Here is a 27,460-nt window from a genome sequence, read left to right on the forward strand (position 1 = left end):
TATTTCTTTGTTTTTTATAAATCTGTGGGTCATCATGATTAGGTACCAGGAAGTACATCAAATAAAGGCAAAACGACAAAGAAAAAAAGCAATTTCAGAATTTCGTCAGAATTTCATCTCTATTTTTGCATACTATGCTTTTTTTTTTATTGATTATACCGACCCACCCCTACCAACCCACCTCCCTTCCCCCAACCCACCATACCATCGGCCCGCCTCTCCCACCACTGTCCCCATTTACCCGCCTACCCCGCACATTACTGGTGCTCATTCAAGACAGTTCGCGCTTGGGCGCTGCCGCACACACACACACACACACACACACACACACACACACACACACACACACACACACACACACACTATGACAACAACAACAATAAGACATGAATGTTCTGTAACCTGTACCAGAATCATCCAAACAGAAAGTAAAAACAGACTTCAGATCCCCAAGTTCTAGTCGTTAGCAGTGAAGAGATGGAGTGAAATAACACAGACAGATAACTATTCATTGACACACTCACGTAACCTAAGGAAGTTGCATGTGTGTGCCCGTGCAAGAATTTGAAGGACTATATTTTGACTCAGGAAAAGGCTGGTTGAAAGCAACTCCCCTTTCTAGCTGCAGCTCTTTGCTGCATGTCATTTCCCCTTTCTCTCCCCTTTTATTTCTTCAGCTGTCCTATTTAAATAAAGGCCTAAAATGCCCGAAAAAAGAAAAGACATTTTGTTGCTAATCTCATATTATATCACTAGAGGGCACACTCAACCTGTGCTGTACTTGGAATCAGGATTTCTTTTCTCAGCACATTTCACTCTGATGTGCTTCTTCTGTTTTATTGGTTAAAGCCATCAGGAGGATCTGCTGTCGATGTGGAGCTACGCACGCTGTAAACCAAACGGGCAAACGCATCCATACAGAGGCGTGTAATTACACTATATGGAAGGAGAAAGGTGATACCGATGTTTTATTTTTGTGTTAACTATACTCAGGGTTCGTACACCTTTTTCCAAGGTTAAATTCAAGCACTTTTCAAACACTTTCAAGGTCCATTTTAAAAGCTTTTTCCAACACCTCACCACCGTAAAATATATACCAATACATAGTAAAAATTTAGTGTTTTTGTCACATTAAAAGACATAATACTATAAACAGCCAAAATTGTGTTTCGTAATAGCAGAAGGATCAGATATTTAAGCAAAACACAAGTTTTATTTATCAAAATGTATCACTGTCTAAGTAGACTTTGCTATCTAACCTGCCTGAGTCAATGTAAAAACAATTGCCCCAAACAAAATCACTTGACAGGTTCACTTCACTAACCCTGAATTATAACCTTCTCTTCATGGTTCCTAACATAACATACAGTAAGACAGCTATGGAGAGGAGCCCTGAGTGGGGGGTCTGAGCCAAATGACATGAAGCTGGGTCATTCTGGGTCAAAATCCCGGAAAACAGCTTGTGCACCCTCTTAAATTTTGCTCAAAGTTTATGCTACCCTTAATGTCCTTTCACACTTTTTTCCAAATCTAGGGCATGCTGTACAAACTTGTAATGGTTAGAAGATGGTTAGAAAGGTAACTGTTGCTTCTGCCTTTTGGGGAGCCACTCTCTGCTGGGCCGGACTTGATTAGAACAAAGGAAATGCATATCTCTGTGAAGTTGAATAGAATCGGCTACCATACTGAACTACCATGATAAACGACCTTTGTCTGTGATCTGGAGTAAACCTGAATTCAGAGGTGTGTCCTTATCCTGAGAGACTTTTTATTCAAGGAAACACCCACAATTGCACAGGAATATAATTCAGAAACAGAGGTGATTTCAGGGCTGCAAATCTGTGACCCCAGTGTATAGTGTATTGTTTTGTCATGTCACAAGACTGTTTTTATGTGACTCCATCAAGGAGAAGCATCATTTCAGTCCGCTGCCAGCTGCATTGTAACATTTGCGTTTTGTCTTGTCATTTTCATCATGTTGTTTATTAAACTTTTTGCTTAACTTTCAATTGGACCCTAGCCTCTCCTTTCTCCTCAGAAATCAAACGATCACGTCTTTTAGATTTTCTTAACAATATACATTTATCTACTGGAATAGAGCAGCGTAAATATTGTATAAGGCCATCCTCAACCTTTACAGTAGGTAGGCTACTTGTATGACACTCCATCTGACACGATATCTGTTCAGCAATCGATTCTTGTTATGCACCGGGCTAACGTTTGCAGGTTTTAATTTGCGGGTAGTTAACGTTACAGTTACTGTGATGTAACTTTGGCTATGTTCACTGCATATTCCACAAATGAATGTGCCATAATGGACATGCAATACTAACATTACATTATCACACCAAGTACTCTCAGTCACTTTTTCCTAGCTAGAAGTTACTAGCGTAAACAAATAGGCGCTAACTGGCGCTAACGTGTACAGTAGGCTACAGTTTGCTTACTTGAAACTTCATGTGACTCGAGAGCGCAGACTCGCCCCATAGATATATAGACTCGCCCATTGTGAAAAGCTGCACATCTTTTTTGCAGACTTTACAAGAGGCGACTGTTGAGTTAAATAAAGTTGTAACAATGCTGATTTTAATAACCATGTATGTTTTATGTTTTAAATAATAAATTGTATGCTGCAGTCAGGTTATGAAAATAGGAATTAAATCTAGAATGACTACTAAGGTATAAACAGCTGGTTATTTCTCTCCCCCTCTCTTCCTGTTTCTTGCAGATAGATTAGGTTAAAACCAACTATTAACATATGAAGAGAAACGTCTCTTTGAGTCTCCAACCTCCTGGTGCCTAGACTTGATTAGAACAAAGGAAATGCATATCTCTGTAAACTTGAATAGAATAGGCACTACCATGATAAACTACCTTTGTCTGTGACCTGGAGTAAACCTGAAATTCAGAGGTGTGTCCTTATCCTGAGAGACAGGAATATAATTCGGAAACAGAGATGATTTCAGGACTGCTAACTGTGACCCGACAGGGGAAGCATGTTGGTAGTCCACTGTTTACAGTGTAGCCTATTGTTTTGTCATGTCACCAGCACTGCGGACCTGGGACCCGACAAGGGAACAAGGTTCTGCAGTCCGCTGTTTACAGTGTATTGTTTTGTCATGTCGCATGACTGCAAAACTGTGACCCCACAAGGGGAAGCATGTCTTGTAGTCCACTGCCGGCAGTGTTTCATGTTTTATGTTTGATTGTTTTTGTCATGTCGTTTTCATCGTGTTGGTCATTAAATCCTTTGCTTAACTTTCAATTCGACCCAAGCCTCTCCTTCCTCCTCAGAAATCAAACGAACACGTCTTTTAGATTTCTATCACAACTCATAAGGTTTGTAACCATTAATCGATAATCATTTTTCATCGTTCATTGAAACGACAACCTGCCGGCAGCGATATTACGAATCCCACTATGGCCACGCCAAGACCTGTCCTTCAATAGCATTTATTGGCCAGGTGTCCATGATGCTTACGCAAGGTCGAGGTGAAAATACCTAACCCCAACCAATCAAGCTGCTTCCTAGGGCGGGTCTTGGTGTGGTGGCAGATCACAGTCACACATGCACAAGGGAGCAGGTTTCATTTTCTCCAACATTTTATTTCTCAAATTTAATAAACGAACTATTCAGTAAGTTAGGTATTTGTTGTGAAAGAAATACAGTTAACAATTTCAAGCATTTTATCCAAAATTCAAGCCCTTTTCAAACCTTGAAAACACAACATCAAAATTCAAGCATTTTCAAGGATTTCAAGCACCCGTACGAACCCTGTATACTGCTTACACCATCAGATCGGTGTACATTTTTAAACTGTTAACAGTGCCAGGTGGACTGGAGACCCGCTTCAGTTGCTGCGAGGGAGTCATGGGATGTTAGGTGTTTCAGGTTGGAAAAGACAGGGTGATAGTAATCAGTTAAAAAAAAAAAATCTTCACGTAGAGCACCAAACCCCAACCAAACTCCAATACATTTGTGGAAGTATCGTTTTAAGCCAAAATTTTAACTGGAGCTATATGACCAGCGACATTTTAAGTAGCACCGAAGTAAAAGTAACATGGATTTATTCAATTCAATTCAATTTTATTTATAGTATCAAATCATAACAAAAGTTATCTCGAGACACTTTACAGATAGAGTAGGTCTAGATCACACTCTATAATTTCCAAAACCCCAACAATTACAGTAATTCCATCAACAGCAATCATTAGCAGTGGCTATCGCGACAGTGGCGAGGAAAAACTCCCTTTTAGGAAGAAACCTCGGCAGACCCAGACTCTTGGTAGGCGGTGTCTGACGGGCCGGTTGGGGGGGTGATGAACAGTGGCGATAATAGTCACATTAAAGGTCACAGTGACTTCGAAGGTTATCGTGGAAGTTCATGTCATAGCAGGGCACATCGTGTCATACTGAGTAGTGCAGTCCCCTATACCGGATCCAGACTACTCTGTGCATAGGAACATCACAGCAGGGCGTTGCGGGATGTAGCGTGGCGCTTCAGAGCATGGGTGGATGCGGCGGATGCAGCAGGACGCAGCAGGATGCGGCCGGGAATTGCAGAAGAAGAAGAAACATAAGGACTCCGGGGAGTAAACTCCCCAGAGCTAGATTAGTAACAAGCAATTCTGGGACAGGATGCATACAAAAGTAACAAGTAGAGATGAGAGAGCAATACCATCCAGAGTAGCTATATCGAAGTTCGGCGGTGCGTTGGTCCTATCACAATAACTTCCGTTTTGTTTGAGTTTAACATCAGGAAGTTGTGGGTCATCCAGGATTTTATATCTTCAATACACATTTGAAGTCTTGCTGACTGACCACTTTCATCTGGCTTAATTGACAGATATAATTGGGTATCGTCTGCGTAACAGTGATAGTTAATTGAGTGTTTCCTAATAATATGGCCTAGAGGAAGCATATATAAGGAAAATAGAATTGGTCCAAGCACTGAGCCTTGAGCAACGCCATGGCTAACTTTGGCGTGCTTGGAGGGTTTATCGTTAATGTTAACAAATTGGGATCGCTCAGAGAAATAAGACTTAAACCAGCTTAGTGCAATTCCTTTAATTCCGACTAAGTGTTCCAGTCTCTGTAACAGGATTGTATGGTCAATAGTGTCAAATGCAGCACTAAGATCTAGTAAAACAAGAATGGAGACAAGTCCTTTGTCTGCAGCTGTTAGAAGGTCGTTAGTAATTTTCACCAGTGCCGTCTCTGTGCTATGATTCTTTCTAAATCCTGATTGAAAATCATCAAATAAACTGTTGCTATGTAGAAAATCGCATAACTGATTAGCAACCACCTTCTCAAGGATCTTGGATAGAAAGGGAAGGTTAGATATAGGTCTATAGTTTGCTAAGACCTCAGGATCCAGGGTGGGTTTTTTCAGAAGAGGTTTTATCACAGCTATTTTAAATGACTGCGGTACATAACCTGTTAATAAGGACATATTGATCATATCTAGTAGTGAAGTGTTTACCACGGGTAACGCTTCTTTGAGTAGCCTCGTTGGGATGGGGTCCAAGAGACAGGTAGATGGCTTAGCTGAGGATATCTTTAACATTAATTGTTGAAGGTCTATAGGATAAAAGCAGTCTACGTATATGTCGGGACTAGTCGTTTGTTCTAGCGGTCCTGTATTTAACGATGAACTGTTAGAAGTTAAGGGCAAAAGGTGATTAATTTTGTCTCTAATTGTTATAATTTTATCATTAAAGAAGTTCATGAAGTCATCAATACTCAGTGCTAGAGGAATAGATGGCTCAGTAGAGCTGTGACTGTCAGCCTGGCTACAGTGCTGAAAAGAAACCTTGGGTTGTTCTTATTTTCTTCTATTAGTGAAGAGTAATAGTCTGATCTGGCTTTTCTTAAGGCCTTCCTATAGGTTTTGAGACTTTCTTGCCAATCCAAATGTGATTCTTCCACTTTGGTGGAGCGCCATTTACTTTCGAAGTTTCGCGAGATTTGTTTTAATTTGCGAGTTTGGGAGTTATACCAAGGAGCTGTTTTCCTTTGCTTTATCGTCTTCTTTTTGAGAGGAGCGACAGAGTCTAAGGTCGTCCGTAGGCAAGTCGTAGCACCGTCTACAAATGTATCAATTTGAGAGGGACTGAGGTTAACATAGAGGTCCTCTGTTATGTTAAGGCATGGCATTATTGAAGACAACATAACTTTGTTTAATTGACAGGTGTGTGTGTGTGTGTGTGTGTGTGTGTGTGTGTGTTTGTGTGTGTGTGTTGCCCAATTGGCCTCAGGTACAGTTATTCAAGTTCGTGCACACCTGTCAGCAATTGACGTAATTACAAGTGCATTTAAAGGAGCTAACGAAGAAGAATGTTCACATATTGGATTGCAAATACATAATATATGTAGAGGTTAATAATGTTTTTTTCTTCAGTTTTTCAGGCTGGTTTCACTGAACCTAAGTTTATGGTGACAAAGGCAGTGAAACAAATAGTACAACACATTACATATTATACATTGTTTGGAGTTTCAAAAGAATACTGGACACTGTAAAGTGATTTTGGTGTCATTTCTATTTTTTGCCCTAATTAGTTGTTCAAAGTATCGACAATTACTGGTCCCAAGCCACAACTTCCAATCCAAGGCATTGTCGTTACATTACATGATTTAGTCCAACAGGAAAACCAGTGAACTAGGTTGTTTTTTCACCCATCCTTTTTGTAGCCAACTACATTTCTATTCGGTTAGTTACTCCGCCTTTCTCTTCGCCTTTCCCTTTCTGTCACAGCACCTCCGGAAGCAGAATGTGCAGGTCTTGATGAAGAGAAGTAAGATGAACAGAACGATGGCGAGGATGAAGGCCAGGACATCCAGGCTGTGATACTGATACCAGGTGAGCTCATGGGCCTGAACCCTCAGGTGCTTGGCCCCTTTGTTTCTCATGGTGTACTCAATCCAGAATACTGCCTCATCTCGAGCACTCATTGGTCTGTCATGGTGGATACTGGACAGCTGCATGACATTGTCCTTGTACCTATGAATGTGGACATACAGGGGTGAACATGGGAATTAATGCATTTAAATTATTTTTATTTTTTATACTTCACTTTCTTTGACTTACCAAGAATGGGTTTAAAAGGAAAAAAAGGGTTTAATTTTTTTGTTTAATTTATTTTAAAGCTGTAGTGCATAGTTTCTGTCTCCCCCATGAGGAATTCTAAGTAATGACAACAAAACTGTCAGCGTCCACATGATACAAGCCTTCTGTGATCTGTTATCTTTTTCTGCGTAGGAAAGTCGCCAGATGACACCAGTTTGTGAACATAGCCATACTGAGAAATATAGAGAGTTTTGTGAAGCTGGTAGTCTTAATTAGTTTTACATCAACTTATTTGGTAATGGCTTGATTGTAACGGACGTTCATTAATATAAAAAAGTTACGCACTAAAGCTTTAAAACGGAAATATCTTACAGGAAAGCCAATTTATTAGAGGAAACGGCAATACATTGGTTTTGTAATTTCTTTGTGACATTGAAACTCTGTAGTGTTAATTGGACTGACATACTGCATTAGACCATGGCTCTTTTGTGGCATGTTGTCAATCTTGCTTCGGTATTATTAATGTGAGCTCTCCAAAATGGTAAGAAAATGAATTCTCACCCATCTATCCATCTATTTTCTGCTGTTTATGGGGCTGAGTCGTGGTGTATGGTCTTGTTGAGCTCTATATCTCTAAGGGTGCCAAACCCAGCCACCCTCTGGAGGAAACTAATTTTGGCTGCTTGTACCTATCTCACCATCTAAAGCTCATAACCAAAGGTGAGGGTTGGAATGTAAAATCAACTGGTAAATTGAAAGCTCAGCTCTCTTGACCACGATGGTCTGGTACAGCGCCTCTCACTTGTGAACAAGACCCCAAGATACTTGAACTCCTTCACTTGGGGCAATAACTCATTTCCAAGGGGAGCAATCCACTGTTTTCTGGCCTTGACTTGGAGGTGCTGACTCTCTCTCACTCCTGACCTCTTTACACTCTGCTGCAAACTGCCCCAGTGTGCACTAGAGGTCAGGGATGGACTGACAATCTGTGCATTCGGGAAAAGTCGGCACAAAAAAAATCTAATAAAGCGATATTAACAGCCAACAGCAAGTATGATCACTTATATGCTACGTGTAAAAAAAAAAAAAAAAAACAACTGCAGAGTAGGCCTACTAGTCTGGCTATCGACTGACCATAGCTAGTGTAATGGAAGAAATTACATTTTAGCATAATTCCTTATATTTTTATGTTTTATTTCTACTTTAATTCTCTCACATTATTGAAAGACAGTTTATCTCAGTTTCTGCTTAACTGCTGAGACGTCCAGTCTGGAACATAATGTGAGCACTGTTTGTCTGAACAGATAGGGGCTATAAGGTCACCCTAAAACTATCTCTAGTTTTCCCATGCCAGTTAAGATGTAACTGGGGGGGTGAAAGTCGTACAGGGAGGAGGCGAAATGGCTCCGAGATGTCTTCATGTGTATCAGATTGCCTGTAAGAATTGTAGCGTCATAATAATCCAAGTGCGTGTGTGCTGTCACTCTGAAGATGCATATAAGCCTAGTGTTCTTGTTCACTCATTTGAGGAACTGACTCCACACTGGGCTGCGGCCTTTTGTGAAATCATGTTGCTCCTATTTGCAAATATATCTTTAATAAAATACAAAAACCCAACTTGGTTTTAGTCTCAGTCTGTCTTATTTGTTTCAATTTACTAAACTCTGAAAACCTCTTCCCCTGCTGCAAAGGAAACTTCCACTACACTAGTAGAAAACGTAAGGAGAAAAGTGAATGGAAAAATTCAAAGAAAAGAGGGCCAAGTCTCTCGAGCCTGATGCAGCAAAATGCAAAAAGCTCACAGAGCTTGCAACTGCGAGCAGCAGCAGTAATGTTGTATGCCTAGTCCTAGACGACCAAAGCAGCACCACTGCATCACTTAGCCAGAGTGTAGAGGAACAAGTGGAAGCTGAGCCTGAGCATCCACAGCCTGGTCATGATGAGGGACGGACAGCAGAGTTAATTTCATATAAGCAAGAGGTACTGGTAAGTGCCAGGAGCAGGGCACATTATAATAGGCTATAAACACAACCCCAATTATCGTCATTGGTTTAGAGATTTTACTTGCTGTGAATACCTTGTCTAATAGGCTACAGTATTGAGGCGTAGTATCAGGACATCCTGGCTAGTGTCTGTCAATGGGCCTATTTGTGAGAAAGTCCAGGGGTCTCATTTATAAACGTGGCGCACAAAACGGGGCTGAAAATGTGTGTACGCCACTTCCCACGCAAAGGTTGTGATTTATAAAAAACAAACTTGACGGGAGAATGTGCGTTCCTCCACGCAAACTCTGACCCATGCGTACGCACATTTTGGAGACAAAATAGGAATTGGCGACGCAGATGGTGAGGTGGTGAGCTGAAGTCAAACTGCAGAAAGTAAATGGGAATAACGATTACTCGTAATATTTTAGTAAGTATTGATGCCTCACGCACATTTTTTCACTCCATATCATCCACGTTACCATGAAGATTAAATCCAGCAGTGTTATTTGCGCTTGTACTGAGTGATTATTGTTCCATAAACATCTCCAACTCAAATCTTAAATAAAAATTTGTTCTTAATGTTTAATCGGCGCTGTCTCGCCATCACATTGTCCGCTACGGAGCACAGGAGGAGGGGATGGCCAGACTGCATGGAATACAGGATATCATCAAATACCCTAGCATTAGATAACGGCAGAACACAGTGTAAATAACTAAATATCTGTCTTTAAAACTGTGCCTAATCATCAAATGTCAAAGTCTAAAAATACAGCCATTAAGCTCTCGCGCAATCGTTACTCTTAATTAAGGGTAACAATTGCGCGAGAGTCCTCGTTATTGGTCCGAACTTTAAATTACTGTTTGTGACCAAGTCTGGATGAAGAACAGTGTGTTTGCCTATTAGACTTTCTTTCGTCTTCAAATTGTATCTCAGAGTGGGGGATAACACTAGTTGATGCTGTGTTGGCAAGGTGTTAACAATCACAAATTGTTGTAAACATGGAGTCATTGCGGTGACCCCCGTGCATAATGCTGCATGATGGCACTGCTGGCTCTGCAGGAGGACTATATGATAAGAATCGGGAGAAAAAGAGACTTCAGGGACCATGGCGATGCTAATATGCCGATTTAGATTTTCTTAAGCTGAGCTCTTGGATGTATGTACTGAATTGGGTCCATTAGAGAGGGCAATGCACCGGAACCTTGGCATCCCGGTCCAAATACAGGTACTGATCGCCACTCTGGGGGAAACCAGAAGGAAATGTGAAAGAAAGTGTTTTTTTTTTTTATAAATATTATATTTAATCTTCAACTTTGTCACTAAGGCTTGTTTGGATATAATATATAGTTCTGTTAAATCTTATTATATACGTCCGGTATATTGAAGCTGTCCCCGAGTGCCATAATGCCTGCCCATTTTGGACGTATTATTAATACATTTAGTTATAGATCAGGTTTCCCTACACTGTGCAAGAACAGGCCGAAATTATAATTCAATTTGCAGCAATTCCTGAACGTCTGAGAAGTTTTTTGCTTTTTCTCCGCCTTTCTTTTATGAGTGAGAATAGAGTGAATAAGAAAGGAGGTGGAGTCGCCATTTTGTTTAATGACTCATTCCAATGTACGCAATTATCTTACGGAAATTTTGCTTCTTTTGAATATGTGGCTCTTCAGCTAAGATCCTCCCCTCAAGCTCTACTTCTAAATATCTACAGGCCACCTAAATACTGTGCATCCTTCTTTGATGATTTTACTGAACTGCTGTCTATAATCTGTATTAACTTTGACTGTGTAATTAGTGCTTGTGATTTTAACATTCATGTTGACAACCCCCAGGACCGAGGGACCAAAGAACTGTGTTGTGTTTTTGAGAGCTATGGACTGACTCAGCATGTGACACAGCCCACGCACAATAAGGGGCACACTCTGGACTTGATTATCTCCAAGGGTCTGAACATTTCCAAGGTTGTGGTGACTGATGTTGCTCTCTCTGATCATTCCTGTGTTTTCTTTAACGGCACTATCTCTGTGCCCAAAAGTGTTCAAACAAAGTTAATCAGAAAACGGTATATCACTGAAAACACCAGTGAATCATTCATTCAGCTTTTCTCCTCTACACCCGCCCTCACTGGGGCCTCAGTCACTGAGCTTGTAGATAATTTCAACTGTAAAATTACGAATGTTATTGATGCTATTGCTCCCACTAAGGTCAAAGCTGTCTCTGGTAAGAAAAGATCTCCATGGAGAAATTTTATAGTTGTGAGAACAGAAAAAAGAGAGTGTCGAAAAGCTGAACGCAGTTGGCAAAAATCTAATCTCCAGGTCCATTATAACACTTATAAAGAGAGACTTCGCATTTATAATCTGGAACTAAGAAATGCAAGGCGGTCCTTTTTCTCTGACATTATTGCCAGAAACAATAATGATTCACGTGCTTTGTTTGCTACTGTTGATAGATTAACTAACCCTCCAGTACTAGTAGCATCTGAACTGTTGTCTACCAAGGCTTGCAATGACTTTGCCTCCTTCTTCACAGACAAAATTCAGAAAATTAGACAAACAGTCAGTGCTTCCATATCAAGTACACGATATGTGTTGTCACAGTGTGCACGCAAAACAAATTCCAACATGACACAATTTCATACGATCAACCTTAAAAACCTGGAGGACATTATACAACATCTGAAAACCTCCTCCTGTTGCCTTGATATTCTACCAACGGGTGTTTTCAAAAATGTTTTGAATTGTTTGGCTTCTGATCTTCTACAGATTGTAAACACATCTCTGCTCTCAGGTATCTTCCCACAGGCCCTGGAAACTGCAGTCATCAAGCCACTCCTAAAAAAGAACAATCTAGACACGACACTAATGAGCAACTATAGGCCAATATCAAACCTTCCATTTTTAAGTAAAATCATAGAAAAAGTGGTTTTTCAACAACTCAACCTTTTCTTATCGCTAAACAACAGTTTTGATGCCTTCCAGTCTGGTTTTCGACCACACCACAGCACTGAGACGGCTCTTGTTAAAGTCTTTAATGACATCCACTTAAACACAGATAGTGGCAAAATTTCAGTCATAGTATTACTTGATCTCAGTGCTGCATTTGATACGGTCGACCATGACATATTGCTTGACCGATTGGGAAACTGGGTTGGTCTTTCTGGCTCAGTACTAAAGTGGTTTGAATCCTATTTAAAGAATAGGGACTACTTTGTGTCTATAGGTAATTATACATCTGAGCATACAAATATGACATGCGGAGTTCCCCAAGGCTCAGTTCTGGGGCCTCTTCTGTTCAACATCTACATGCTTCCACTTGCTCAGATTATGGAAAACAACAAAATAAGTTACCATAGTTATGCGGATGACACCCAAATTTACATAACCTTATCGCCAGGGAACTATAGCCCAATACAACAATTAAATATGTGCATTGAACAGATTAATGATTGGATGTGCCAGAACTTTCTTAAATTAAATGAAGAAAAAACAGAGGTGGTTGTTTTTGGAGCAAAAGAGGAACGATTGAAAGTCAGCGCTCAGCTTCAAACGACAATGTTGAAAACAACAGACAAAGCCAGAAATCTTGGTGTAGTCATGGACTCGGACCTGAATTTTAAAAGCCACATTAACATAATAAAAAAATCAGCCTATTATCACCTTGAAAATATATCAAGGGTTAAAGGACTTATGTCTCAGCAGGATCTGGAAAAACTTGTCCATGCTTTTATTTTCAGTAGACTTGACTACTGTAACGGTGTCTTTACAGGTCTCCCCAAAAAATCAATCAGACAGCTGCAGCTGATTCAGAACGCTGCTGCTTGAGTCCTCACTAAGACCAAGAAAGTGGATCACATCACTCCAGTACTGAAGTCTCTACACTGGCTTCCAGTGCCTCAAAGAATTGATTTCAAAATACTTTTACTGGTTTATAAATCACTAAACGGTTTAGGGCCAAAATACATTTCTGATCTGCTACTACATTATGACCCACCCAGACCTCTCAGGTCGTCTGGGACAGGTCTACTTGTTGTCCCCAGAGTCAGAACTAAACAAGGGGAAGCAGCGTTCAGTTTTTATGCTCCACATATTTGGAACAAACTCCCAGAAACCTGCAGGTCCGCTCCAACTCTGTTCTTTTAAATCTAAGCTAAAGACCTATCTTTTTGATGTTGCTTTTCTTTAAATAATCTATTTTATTAACTTTAATTTCTTATACTGCACTGTAACTTTTATTCTTATACTGCACTATCAATTTTATTCTTGTCTTTTAATTTTTTTTAATTTGTTTATTAATGTTTTTAAATTGTTTTTAATTGTTTTCTTACTGCTCTTTAATGTTTTATGTAAAGCACTTTGAATTGCCCTGTTGCTGAAATGTGCTATACAAATAAAGCTGCCTTGCCTTGCCTTGCCTTGCCAGTCATCATGATTCGGTCTAACAACTGCCAGTGTCATTCATATACTGATCAGCATTCACGAGGTGCTTTGCATTGACTATTTATGGTTAAAAATGGGCGTGTACAGGGCGGGATAAGAGGATGATCCATGTACGCACACTTGTATGTAATCTCTGATTTATAAAGGGAACATTGCTTACAGATGTGCGTACACACGGTTCTATAAATCTGACTTTTGTTTGGCGTACGCCATTTTGGGCTTTTGGGCGTACGTACACGTATAGTAAGGATCCTACGCACAGTTTTATAAATGAGACCCCAGGGCTGTTTTTTAGCCCCAGTCCGTCCTTGCTATAGATCACGGTCTGGTGGAGCCAACAGAACCATATTGTCTGCAAAAAGCAGAGAAGTAATTCTGAGGCCCCCAAACCAGACGCTCTCCTCCTCCCGGCTGTGCCCTAAGATCCTATCCATACAGATCATGAACAGAATCGGTGACAAGAGACAACCCTGGCAGACAGGGTCACACAACAACAAACCCCTCCACTACTATAAGCTGACGATTCTTGAAGGGGAAATCATTTTTTAATACCCTAAAACAGACCAAGTGCACATAAGTAAAATAACTTACGATTTATCACTGATTACATCATTGATTGCATCTCTAAGGTCCTCAGTCTTCATGAAGTTCAAGTCCACTATAATTCCAGCTCCCTTAGCCTTAATATGGACCATGTTGTCTGGCTGGTCAGCAAACATGGGGATGCCCACCATGGGAACACTGTGGTAGATGGCCTCATAAATCCCATTTGTTCCACCATGGGTGATGAAAGCTCTGGTCTTGGGGTGACCTGTAAGTTTACCAAACAACATGAAACTTACATTATCATAATTTCTCCAAATAAAGCAAGCTGTTCATCTGCATATCTTTTTACTTCAGTATGATGTGACAACTATAAATGTAATGAAACTGAATATTGTGCATCTTTTTGCTAAAAAAAAACTTCATCAAATATTCTGTTTTCTCTTCTACTATCTGTCCTTTTAGGATTGTGTACTGTCAATCACAAAACTAAATATTGTGGTGGATACCCTATACTTTTAAAAGTCAAAGTAATGACGTTTACTGTTGAAGGCTTTTATGAAAGCTAAACTTGCCCAGTAGGTCATTCTGAGGGATCCAGTCGTATATTCTGGTGTTGGCACCCAGAGTTGATGGTTTTTCTCCACCGTATCTCCACAGCACCTATGAACAGCAAAAACACTTTTAGACTTAGAAACACAGTTTTAATTGTATGTCATAATATACTATATAGCACCTCTGTGTTATTCCAATGAAAGTAGCTAGCACTAGCTCCAAAAGATGCTAAGTCAGCAGATGATGTCACACATAATTATAAATAAACAATAAATACAAAAACACATGTACAATACGAGTGTTTTAAACAATAAGAGAAAAAAGGCTGAATGGTTGAGGGATGTGGAAAAGAACAGGATAAACCGTATAGTTTGTGAAATGGTATATTGTCCAGTATGATGGGGGGGCGACTGCAGATGGGAAGAAACAGTTTTTGTGACATGAGATTTTGGTCCTGGACTGGTTGACCTTTCCTGCCCACTACAGAGTCCTGAAAACCCTGACTGTCTGAATAAGTCGCTAAATTTGTTGCTCGTTGCTTTTTAGATATAAAGCTTAGATTGTCTGAAAAGTTGCATAATCTAGCGAGAAAATCACCAACACTACTAAAATAAAGGAAAAGTAGCTGTATTAATATATATAATATAATAAAACTTTAGTAGCTTTTATTTGGAAAATGGTTAATCTTTGATGGTTTGGTCTATAAATGTGATTTGTCATTTATTTTTGAAAATCCCAACTCCACCCCTCCAATCAAATCTTAAATTGTATATACTGTTTACACTTCTGATTGTTTCTCCTTACCTTACATCCTGTCCCCTGTTCACTCAGAAGAAGTGCCATGTCATAACTTTATCACCATTTATTACCATTGACTGCAAATCATGTGTTGCTGCTGATCTCTTACCTTATGATAAGCTATCATAACTTTCAACCTTGCTAGTAACAGTAAGCTGTTGGTTTCATCGAATGCCAACATGTTATGAAAATCTAATTTAGACTTAAAGTTTACTTCAAATTGGATAATTCTTCTTTCAAACAATGGCCTTTACAAATAATGGTTGCGTAATGACATCAGTCACCATTTGAAACAGTCCTTGCTTGCAACTCATTTGCCATGTGACAACAATGCAACACTGCCATTAAAGGGGTGATGGAATGAAAAACCGAGTTTACCTTGTCATAGTTGAATTACGACGAGTTCGGTGGGTAAAATAGGCATACATAGAACCTCCAAGTCCCATTGACACCTCTTTCCTATGCAAATCTCACAATTTGAAATGGGCGAATTTCAACAAAGCCAGTAGTTGACGTCAACTCAGGTGGCTGTACCTTATTTGGCTCTAGTCTGTACCTTTTGTCACACCCCAAAATTTACATACAAACCACTGGTCTGAGACCAGCTGGTGTTCTGAATGTTGGTTGCGCAGATCTTAGACACTTTATACATTGTTCGTCTGCTATTTCATTACTAAATTCACTTCTCAGACTTTTTTTATGCGAGAAATCAACTATGTAGAGCTCAAATATGGGCCGTTTTACGAAAATTTATGGCTAATTGCAAATTTGGTTAGACTGTGAAGTGTATTAACACCCTATTTTATCTGACCATTCTATATAACTTGTATTTAAGCTTTATCTGATGATTATCATTTATGACTTGTACTTAAGATTCGACATGAGGACTCAGATGAATTTTACCCTACTTTCAGAGGACACCTCTCTGGAAACATCTGGAAAGTGTTATCAGTGGGGCCCCCAAGATAGATATGTCTTTGTTGAAAAGAAGGCCAGTTGGCTTGTAGCCTTTGGTCAATTATTGATCCAACCCCCACCTTATGTTATACAAAGTTTAGGACATATATACCATGTGTTAACAGCAGAACCTCAGAGGACCATTCAGAGAATCGGGGTGAGGTCCTCTCCGGCTCTGTAGAGCTTGTAAATTGATGCTGAATTCTTTGATGAAAATAAACCTTTATAATCAAGGACGGTGTCAGCGGATTCCTCTCCACACAGAATTACACCATTGCTATAAAATACACCACAACTGTGTTGGAGTTCAGATGCTCCACAGTCTGACGTTACAGCCCGCGGGCGCCTGCTGGGGTCGATGGCTTGCTGCCCGGCCTGTCCACCCTCACAGACCCCGCTGTGAGCTGGCTGGAGCTCTGTAAGGAGACTCGCGGACAAGAGGCGTTTATTTCCCCGATCGTTTGCTTAAATAACTCAACACACATATCCATTATAAAATTAACTGGAACCTGTGGTTTTTCTAAAGTTATAATGGTCCACAAGAGATTGCGGGCGTAACAAGTTTGCTGACTCGCTGTCTCCCCTTCTGATCAGTGCTGCTAGAGAAAGCAGAGAGTGGAGGGGCTGCTCCTCCGTCACAGAACGAAGAAAGAAGTGACTGTTTTGGTGGACACAAGAGAGAAATACCTTTGCATGCTTGCCGGACAATACTGGCGTCTTTTCTACAGAAAGTCGCCAGATTTGTCGCTAATCGCTTTTTAAAAAAAAAGTTGCTAAGGGGTTCTGAAAAATCTAGCAACAAAGTCGCTAAGTTGGCGTGTGTGTATGTGTGTGTGTGTGTGGCTCATAAACCAACCAATCAGCACGCAGCTCATCTAAATATTCGTGAGCATACCATATAAGGGAGAAAACCTCTCGTTTCAATCCAGGGCCATTTCACAGGTTTGCATTAGGGCGCATAGAACAGCACCCGGGCCATTTTCAGCCCAACCAATGTTACATACCCTATTTGGAGATCTTAAGGAACAGTGTGAAATACCCTATATAATCATTCTATCACCCCTTTAAAACTGCATTAGCCCTTGTATTGTCCTTCGTGTCATGGGGACTTGGTTAGTTTATTTACATTTTGTATTAGCCTGTCCAAACGCGTTCAATCGCAGCACTGAATGGGTCCCGGGGACCCGAAGGACGACACAAGGGTTAGGGGTCATTCCAGTTGGCACATAGAGATTGTGCTCTTACCTTTTGTGGGATCTGAGCGAGGGCTGAGGCTATCATGTTTCCCTTCTCTGTGGTGATGTTCTTGATGAATGATCCCAAAGTAAAGACCACAATGCCAGCGTCTCCAGAAGTCTGCACAAACTCCTCCATATCCTGCAATAGGAGTGACATCTCAATGCAAAACAGCCAGCATTTTCTTTTCTTTTCTCAGCATTTTAATTGCTTATTTTCTTCATTGTTTAGGTCAGGACTACTGTGAAGGTGGTGTAGTTAAATATTAACAGTCCTGTGATAGTGGAGACAGCCCTACCTCTGGTAAAGGTTTAGCAGGTCTGCAGTGGATCCCGCCAACAAATTTGAAGTTAGGGAGGAAAGGACGAGGGAATTCAAAATCCCAGTAAGTTCGTATCAACCAGATGTCTGCTCTACCCATCATCTCGCAGGCACTGGTGGGTGTTCCTGTCGCAATACAAAATTATATAATATATAGTTATCTTATTTTCATATTTAAAAAATATGAATTGGTTGACTGGTGATTTGATATAAAAGCATTGCAATGAATCAAAAGCAAGAAATCATCATTGGACTCTATGTGTTGGTATCCTGTAGTTTGGTTGCTCACCTTTGACTTCGGAGTAATATTTATCTACTTCTTTCCAAATAACATCATCAATCACGATGTCCTGCAGTGCGTAGAAGAGAAAGTTCCACACTCTCTCTGAGAAGTCCATTTTGTCAGTCAGTTTGCTCATAGCGCCAGGGACAAAGGAAGGTGGAGCAGGTAGCTGACCACAGTGTCTCTCCCAGTTATAGGCTAGGGAAAAGCGCAGGGTGAAGACCAGAGGGATGCCCAAAATCTCTGCTAATAAGTCACTGCCAGGGTAGATGGGGTCAGCCAGGAGAAGGTCATATTTTCCCTCCTTCAGCTTCTTCATGATGGTTTCTGATTTTAGCACGCCGTCCAAATATTTCAAAGAATACTGCAGGTCGACCTTCATCAGATCCATGTATCTTATGTATAACTGCAAGTAGCTCATATGATCCATTTCATACATGGAGAAGCGAAGGTACTCCTCAAAAAACTCCTCTATGCTTTCTATTGTGACAGATACATTGAAGGGTTCGTAGCCAAAGCGAGAAGGCTCACTGGTGTCCATGAACATTGATGTGCTCGGCACCAGAACCGTCACCTGGTGTCCTCTGTTGATCAGCGTCTCCAACACAGGCTTAATGTTGATCCAGTGGCTGCCTTCAGTGTACCAGACCAAAATGTTCCCTCCATTTGCTCCCCATGTCACGCAAAGTAGCAGCAGGACACTAACAGAGAGACGCTGCCCCAGCTTCATGGTGCCTGTTTGTCAAGACGAAAGCATGCTGTGGCCGGATCCTTTTTCAGAGGTGCTCTTAAAAAAAATCATTAACTAATGAAGCTGAACTCTGCCTCGTAACTCCTCTTTATGCTGCATGGAACATTATGTAACGGACCCACCTAAAGCAAATGGTTAGAGGTAAAGGGCAATAGCTGTAAAGTTGACAGTCAGTATTTCAAAACATGAATGTTCTGTAACCTGTACCAGAAGCACCCAAACAAAAAGTAAAAACAGACTTCAGATCCCCAAGTTCTAGTCGTTAGCAGTGAAGAGATGGAATGAAATAACACAGACAGATAACTATTCAATGACACACTCACGTAACCTAAGGAAGTTGCATGTGTGTGCCCGTGCAAGAATTTGAAGGACTATATTTTGACTCAGGAAAGGCTGGTTGAAAGCAACTCCCCTTTCTAGCTGCAGCCCTTTGCTGCATGTCATTTCCCCTTTCTCTCCCCTTTTATTTGTTCAGCTGTCCTATATACCAAAAGGCCTAAAATGCCCAAAAAATAATCTTAAAAGAAAAAGACAATTTGATGCTAATCTCATATTATATCACTAGAGGGCACACTCAACCTGTGCTGTACTTGGAATCAGGATTTCTTTTCTCAGCACATTTCACTCTGATGATGTGCTTCTTCTGTTTTATTGGTTAAAGCCATCAGGAGGATCTGCTGTGGATGTGGAGCTACGCACGCTGTAAACCAAACGGGCAAACACATCCATACAGAGGCGTGTAATTACACCAGGGTGTGAACTACGGGGGAGCTAGGGGGAGCTTGGCTCCCCTTAATAAGACACGGGCTCACCTGAAAACGTGATTTATGAAATTTTGGGGGGGGGGGTCTCTAAAAGTATTAACAGTACAATTTCAGTTTTGTGTAATGTAATCATCATGGATTATTATGTGTAAAATTGCAAACATATTAATTCATGCATGACGGCGATTTAAACCTAATTCACTTTAATAAAGATAACTATACATGCTATTCTTGTCATGATCATTAAGAGTAGTTATATACTGCAGCAAACATGGCGGACGGAAGTGGGCGTGTCTATGAAAGCGGAAGTAGTACAGTAAGTCAGAAAACAGTTATATCCGGAATATGTAAATATTGACTGGAAGAGGTGTGTCTATGAAGCCGGAAATCAGAAAACAGTTATATCCGGAATATGTAAATATTGACCGGAAAATGTAAATCAGAAACAGGAAATCAGAGAACGGTTATATCCGGAAAATGTAAATAGTGGCCGGAAGTGTGTGTGTGTGTCCATGAAACCGGAAACAGGGGTTTGGGTTAAAAAACTAGTTAAACTTGTTAAACCATCCTACAGGGTGTGAGGGTCCGTGTTCTGACAGTTTTTGTGACTGCTTTGTTTCAAGGGGGGCCAACTTTTATTTATTTTCTTCATTCTCTTTTTAAAAGTACATAAGTACTACATGTACAATATGTAGCAATGAGGTAGAAATTATTATAAAAAATACAGATAAAAAAAATACATAAGGACGGAATCAAAATCTTAAGCAGTTCTCAAATAAATGCAATTACAGAAATAGTGAGTCTTTGATTAAAAAGTGATTCAAGTGGCTAAGTTGGCTAATGTAATAAAGGGTAGTTGGAAACATCAGTGCATAGTTTTGGGGTCCTAGCTTTAGTTGAAACCAAACAGTTTTTTATTTTTTTTTGTGACCAAACAGTTTTTTGTTGTTTCTTTTTTAACCATCTAGTCATCCTGTTCATCTTATTTGATTTTTAACAAAAATACTGTAATTTCTGATCTAGCTCTTCATACATTGTAGGCTATTCTATAAGATCCTTTATTGAGAATTTAGGTAATAACTAATGTAATAATATTAATCATCCAATCCATTCACTGGTCCTCCCCTGAAACATCAGTGCAAAGTTTTTGGGAGTCGTAGCATTCTATTTTAGGAACAATAGTTATTATTTTAAGACTTACCATATTTTGTTTATAAAGTTTTTGGGTATCCTAGCATTAGTTTTCAACCATCTGCACTATTATAGCCTAATAATAATGTTGTTTGATGTAACTTTAGACCAAATACATAAAAAAGGTCTGTCCTCAGACATTTTTTAGTTTCTGACTATGGGGAAAAAATGGGGAGAAACAGTACTGTAGGAGCCAAAAAATAGTTTTTTGTTTATTTTTTAAGAACAATAGTTATTATTTAAAGACTTACTTTAAGACTTTGTTTATAGTTCTGATCCACTGATTTTGATTTACAGCTAGGCCACTGATTGACAAATATGCTGCACCATAGTAATTATGAATGTGGTATAATTAATCTAATAAAGGATAGTTGGAAACATGAGTGCATAGTTTTGGGGGTCCTAGCTTTAGTTGAGACCAAACAGTTGTTTTTTTAACCATCTAGTCATCCTGTTCATCTTATTTGATTTTTACCAAAAATACTGTAATCCCTGATCTATCTCTTCATACATTGTAAGCTATTCTATAAGATCTTTTATTGATAACTTATGTAATAACTAATGTAATAATATTAATCGTCCAATCCATCCTGGTCCTCCACTGAAACAGTTTCAGTTTCCCTGGGGAGCCCTGCCTGTGTCTTGATTTGAAGGGTGTAAAAAACTAGTTAAACGTGTTAAACCATCCTACGGGGTGTCTTGATTTGAAGGGTATAATGGACCGTGTTCTGACAGTCTTTGTGACTGCTTTGTTTCAAGGGGCCAACTTTTAATTCTTTTCTTCATTTATTTTTGTTTTAACTTTTTAAAGTACATAAGTACTACATGTACAATATGTAGCAATGAGGTAGAAATTATTATAAAGAATACCAGATATAAAACTACATAAGGATGAAATCAAAATCTTAAGCAGTTCTCAACTAAATGGAATTACAGAAATAGTGAGTCTTTGATTAAAAAGTGATTCAAGTGGCTAAGTTGGCATCCTTGTGAGACTCGATATGCTTATAATAGGTTCAGCTCATGGTTGGTTGTGACTGTGACCTTTCATCACATCTCTCAATAACGAATAACTTTTTTATTTTTTTTTAACATGTAAAATATATAAAATATACACCCTATCTGAATATCTGTCATTTATTTTCCTTGTATCAGATCTGTCTGTATGGTCTAGCTGTAATCACAAAAAAAAAACAAATATAACTTCTTATCCAAATGCCTTGTGTTACATTGTGCTTTCTTGCACCTTTTAGGGAGCCAAAAAGAAGCAAATCCGCGACAAGATCTATTGTTGTCGGAGTTATTACAAGTACTACTTAATTTGAGTGGAACATTTCCCCTTTTAAAATACATTACTTAACATGAACAATTGCCCTCTTAAACTTGTGAAATCGCGCTTGTTAATGGCACTTAGGGCTTCTTATCGCCTTTCTTGTCAAAAACCTTGCAATAAGTATAACTACTTCTGTAAAATTAGCAATCATGGAGAAACAATTATATTACAGTGTGACATTTTCTGCTAATAGCTATGTTGCATTTTTTTTTCATTAAAGATAAACAAATTAGACATGTTTATATTTCTACAGGTGAATAAACTCAAACAGGATAAAACTGAAAAACTTAAAATGTTTTACAAAAATCACATTATCTCTTTGAATTTTTAAATTAACAAGCCATACAGCAGACTCAAAATCGCCAATTTCAAATATTCACTGCTCACACTGGGGCATTAATGTCACTGATATTCACAACTACTTCAAAAAACAAATTTTTTCACTTCTTCAAAAAATATATAAAAAAACACGCGGTTTTACTTTGGCTTCAAGGAGGTTTTCAACAATAAACATCACAAAGTGCAGTAACAAATAACAGAAATATAAATGTTTTTTAATATTGGTCTAATTTTGTTGTGTAACTACATACTTTTCATGTTTAAAGCTTCCAAAAGGACATTGGAAGAGTGACTTGACTTTTTTGCGGACACTTTCATGTGCAAACTAATATGGCTATTGACCCCCTGGATGGGGGGTGTGAGCGTCCGGTTGTACTAAAGACAGACAGCTAGAGACAGCTGCTCATTTATCCTTGAAAGTACATTTTGTTTTAAATTCTTTTTTTGCTTCGCCAAAATTAATAAACAATTAATATTACAGTTAACCTGAATTACATATATTTTTTTTAAACATGCTAGCAACCCACTTAGGTCCTTATTGCAAAACTGTCTTATTTTAATGTCTCCCTGTTAGCAACAGCCATGGATCAGATCACCGATTGGCTAAATCGTTCCTACATTCAACTTAATGTAAATAAAACTGTAGGAATGTTTTTCACAAAAAGACAATGTAACATTATGTCAAATATAACCATCTCAGGGCAAAACATTATGATTTTGTCACAATTTAAGTATCTGGTCATTATTATCAACTCTAATCTTGCTTTTAAAGCACATATTAAGAAAGTGTGCAATAGGGTCAAGTTTAGCCTAGCAAATTTTAAATATATTAGTAATGCCCTAACTTTTAATACTGCCAAACTATGTATGGATGCCATGATTATGTCACATCTAACATATTGTCTGACAACCTGGGGACAAACTAACAGCTCATCATTAAAGCAACTGGCTACTCTTTGCAAGAAAACACTCAAAGTTTTGGACGAGAAGACGAACAGCTCGCATCACTGTATTATCCTAAATAACCGTAAACTGTTGAGCTGGGAAGATGTAATTAAATACAAAAACATCTCTCTGTTGTACAAAAGTCTGCATAACACTGCTCCTACTCCTTTGAACTCTTTCATAACACAATGTAACAACAGCAGTCCGATCACTAGAAGTACCGCACGAGGTGACCTAATTCCATTCAGGAAAAGTACATTTGGCCAATTATCATTTTCTGTTACGGCATTACAAAACTGGAATTCATTGCCCACTACAATCAAAGATATACATACATATTCCACCTTTACAACACACCTCAGAGGATGTTTAGTGGATCAATTATCTGTGCTTGTTTGTTTGTGTGCCACTTCTTTGTATGTTTAACCTTTTTGCTTAGGACTGCTGTTACTATAGATGTAATGTAACTCATTTTAATATGTTAACCATTGTATTTCATGATGCCTATTGTCAGCTGGAAATTAGCCATTGAGGCTAAAGCTGCTCCTTTTACTCTATAGTTAATTAAGGGGGACTGTCCATGACATTATAAACTAATAAACTAAACTAGCTAGCGCTAGCTGATTACTTAGCTCCACCCCTCTCGTACAAATATGGCCACTTCTAGCTCCAAAAAACAAAACAAGATAGAAATATAGAAAAACATATAGACGTATAGAAAACAAACATGAAGTGACCTCCTTTGAAAAACAAATACAAGGTCCTTTAGTGCCCCTGCAGTATTATACACCTACACATACAGTGATTTCTACTTCAGTGGCCTTTTTCAATGTGCGACTGCTTTGCTTTCCATACTGCTCAGAGGAGATAATACATTCAATAACATTTTAACTTGCCAATTCAGCTGTCAGTCCTGCTCTTTCATAGCCAAAAACACTATGGAAATGTACTGGTTAATGGCTGCAAGTAGCGATTAATAAACACAAAAGTTTAAATGTAAAAATTACAACACAAAGTAAAAGTAACAGTTTTATGTACAGTGAGACTAGCCTTCAAGACATGTTCTTGAAAAGGAATGCCACTCAATTCATGAATTTTACAGTTATGACCTACACTGTAAAAATAAAAATAGTAAAAAAAAACGGTAAAAAGTCTGGCAGCAAAGTTGCCAAACACTTATTGTAGAATTAAAACAAATTCTTGTTATAAAACATTTCTAGAATGTTAAACAAATGTATAAATCTTTTAATACCTTAAAATTACATAATTTAAATGAAAACTGCTGTTTTCATATAGTTTTCTTTGGTATATTCACAAGATTATCCAAACCATCCACAAGATATCCCTGATTTATGGATGGAAAACACACAAAAATTATGTAAAATGACTTTCAAATACCATCCTTTAGGCGTTTATTTTATGATAATCCAATCTATTTACGGTAAAAGTACAGCAGAGTTGCCAAACACTTATTGTAGAATTTTGAATGTACAAAAACCAAAAGGGCTATGTAAAAGTGCATTTGCATCAACTACTTTTACACTCAATAAATATATATTTTTTTCTGCTGACATTTTACAGCATTGTCCAATCAATTCACTACAGATCCCTATTTGAGATATATGAGATTTTAAGATGTATCATAACCAGAAAGTATCGTAAAATGACCATTTACTGCTTGTTTTACAAAGAAATGCACTATTTAAATAGTGCTATCCTTAAAGTTCACATATGAATAAACTTAGGGGAGCAAAAAACTGTCTGGTACATTACATTATAACAAAAGGGGAACTATGGGCAATTTGGGAATTCAAAACCCCATTTACTAATGAGGAAGTTGTGAACATATATTGGACAGTAGCAATTACTGTAAAATAATGTTCATGAAGTAAATCCCATGCACTAATAAGAAAAGTCTGTAGATATATTGGTGTTGCTTGTTATTACTGTCAAAGTGTATATAAAATAAAACATGTATGTGCATATAATGGAGAGTTGCTTGTTATTACTGCCAAATTTTTTTATATAAAGTAAACCCCCTATTTCAACGAGGAAAGGTCTGTAGATATACCAGATAGTTGCTTTTAAATTACTATAAAACAATGTTTATATAAAGTAAACCCCCTATTTCAATGAGGAAAGGTATGTAGATATACCAGATAATTGCTTTTAAATTACTATAAAACAATGTTTATTTAAAGTAACCTCATATATTAATAGTAAAAGTATGTATATATTTTGGATAGTTGCTTGTAATTACTATAAATAACAGTTTATATAAAGAAAAACCCCATACAATAATGAGGTACAGTCTGTAGATATAATGGATAGTTGCTACTGTCAAATAATGTTTATATAAAGTGAACACCCATACAATAATGTTAAAACTATGTGTATATATTGGATATTTGCTTTTTATAACTAAAAAAAGAATGTTTATATGAAGTAAACTTCATATATTAATGGGAAAGGTATGTAAATATATTGGAGAGTTGCCTTTTATAACTATAAATGAATGTTTATTTAAAGTAAACAACATACATTAATGGTAAAAGTATGTAGATATATTGGAGAGTTGCTTGTAAATACTCTCAAATATTGTTTATATAAAGTACTGACTATTATTACAATGTTCCTGGAAGGTATTATTCCATTATCTTCTCTTTTTTGTACAGTAAAAAACAGCATTAAAAAGGAATTTACCGTAAATAGATTGGATTATCATAAAATAAACGCCTAAAGGATGGTATTTGAAAGTCATTTTACATAATTTTTGTGTGTTTTACATCCATAAATCTGTACTTTAACAGGGATATCTTGTGGATGGATTGGATAATCTTGTGAATATACCAAAGAAAACTATATGAAAACAGCAGTTTTCATTTAAATTATGTAATTTTAAGGTATTTCTGCAATATTTCTTAGTTTTGATAAAGATTTATACATTTGTTTAACATTCTAGAAATGTTTTATAACAAGAATTTGTTTTAATTAAGTGTTTGGCAACTTTGCTGCCAGACTTTTTACCGTTTTTTTTTACTATTTTTATTTTTACAGTGTAGGTCATAACTGTAAAATTCATGAATTGAGTGGCATTCTTTTTCAAGAACATGTCTTGAAGGCTAGTCTCACTGTACATAAAACTGTTACTTTTACTTTGTCTTGTAATTTTTACATTTAAACTTTTGTGTTTATTAATCGCTACTTGCAGCCATTAACCAGTACATTTCCATAGTGTTTTTGGCAATGAAAGAGCAGGACTGACAGCTGAATTGGCAAGTTAAAATGTTATTGAATGTATTATCTCCTCTGAGCAGTATGGAAAGCAAAGCAGTCGCACATTGAAAAAGGCCACTGAAGTAGAAATTACTGTATGTGTACGTGTATAATACTGCAGGGGCACTAAAGGACCTTGTATTTGTTTTTCAAAGGAGGTCTCTTCATGTTTGTTTTCTATACGTCTATATGTTTTTCTATATTTCTATCTTGTTTTGTTTTTTGGAGCTAGAAGTGGCCATATTTGTACGAGAGGGGTGGAGCTAAGTAATCAGCTAGCGCTAGCTAGTTTAGTTTATTAGTTTATAAGGTCGTGGACAGTCCCCCTTAATTAACTATAGAGTAAAAGGAGCAGCTTTAGCCTCAACGGCTAATTTCCAGCTGACAATAGGCATCATAAAATACAATGGTTAACATATTAAAATGAGTTACATTACATCTATAGTAACAGCGGTCCTAAGCAAAAAGGTTAAACATACAAAGAAGTGGCACACAAACAAACAAGCACAGATAATTGATCCACTAAACATCCTCTGAGGTGTGTTGTAAAGGTGGAATATGTATGTATATCTTTGATTGTAGTGGGCAATGAATTCCAGTTTTGTAATGCCGTAACAGAAAATGATAATTGGCCAAATGTACTTTTCCTGAATGGAATTAGGTCACCTTGTGC

The 27,460-nt window shown here is 38.2% G+C and overlaps 1 protein-coding gene and 1 long non-coding RNA gene across 2 annotated transcripts in view; one reads left to right on the plus strand and one right to left on the minus strand.

Moving 5' to 3' along the window:
- Positions 1-27,460, plus strand: part of LOC120560778 — a 58,276-nt gene that overhangs the window by 11,066 nt on the left and 19,750 nt on the right. The window contains exon 2 of the long non-coding RNA XR_005639509.1: positions 6,756-6,860. This is a non-coding gene — a long non-coding RNA (uncharacterized LOC120560778). The remainder of the gene's footprint in view (positions 1-6,755; positions 6,861-27,460) is intronic.
- Positions 6,290-18,918, minus strand: LOC120560775 (UDP-glucuronosyltransferase 2A2-like). Its single transcript, XM_039803616.1, has 6 exons — positions 18,195-18,918; positions 17,883-18,031; positions 17,594-17,725; positions 14,614-14,701; positions 14,087-14,306; positions 6,290-7,001 (listed from the first exon to the last, which is right to left on the minus strand). Exons 1-6 carry the CDS (start codon positions 18,916-18,918, stop codon positions 6,716-6,718), a joined length of 1,599 nt encoding a protein of 532 aa, XP_039659550.1. The 3' UTR covers positions 6,290-6,715.

The sequence above is a fragment of the Perca fluviatilis genome, chromosome 6 (assembly GCF_010015445.1).
Source record: "Perca fluviatilis chromosome 6, GENO_Pfluv_1.0, whole genome shotgun sequence".
Lineage (NCBI taxonomy): Eukaryota > Metazoa > Chordata > Actinopteri > Perciformes > Percidae > Perca > Perca fluviatilis.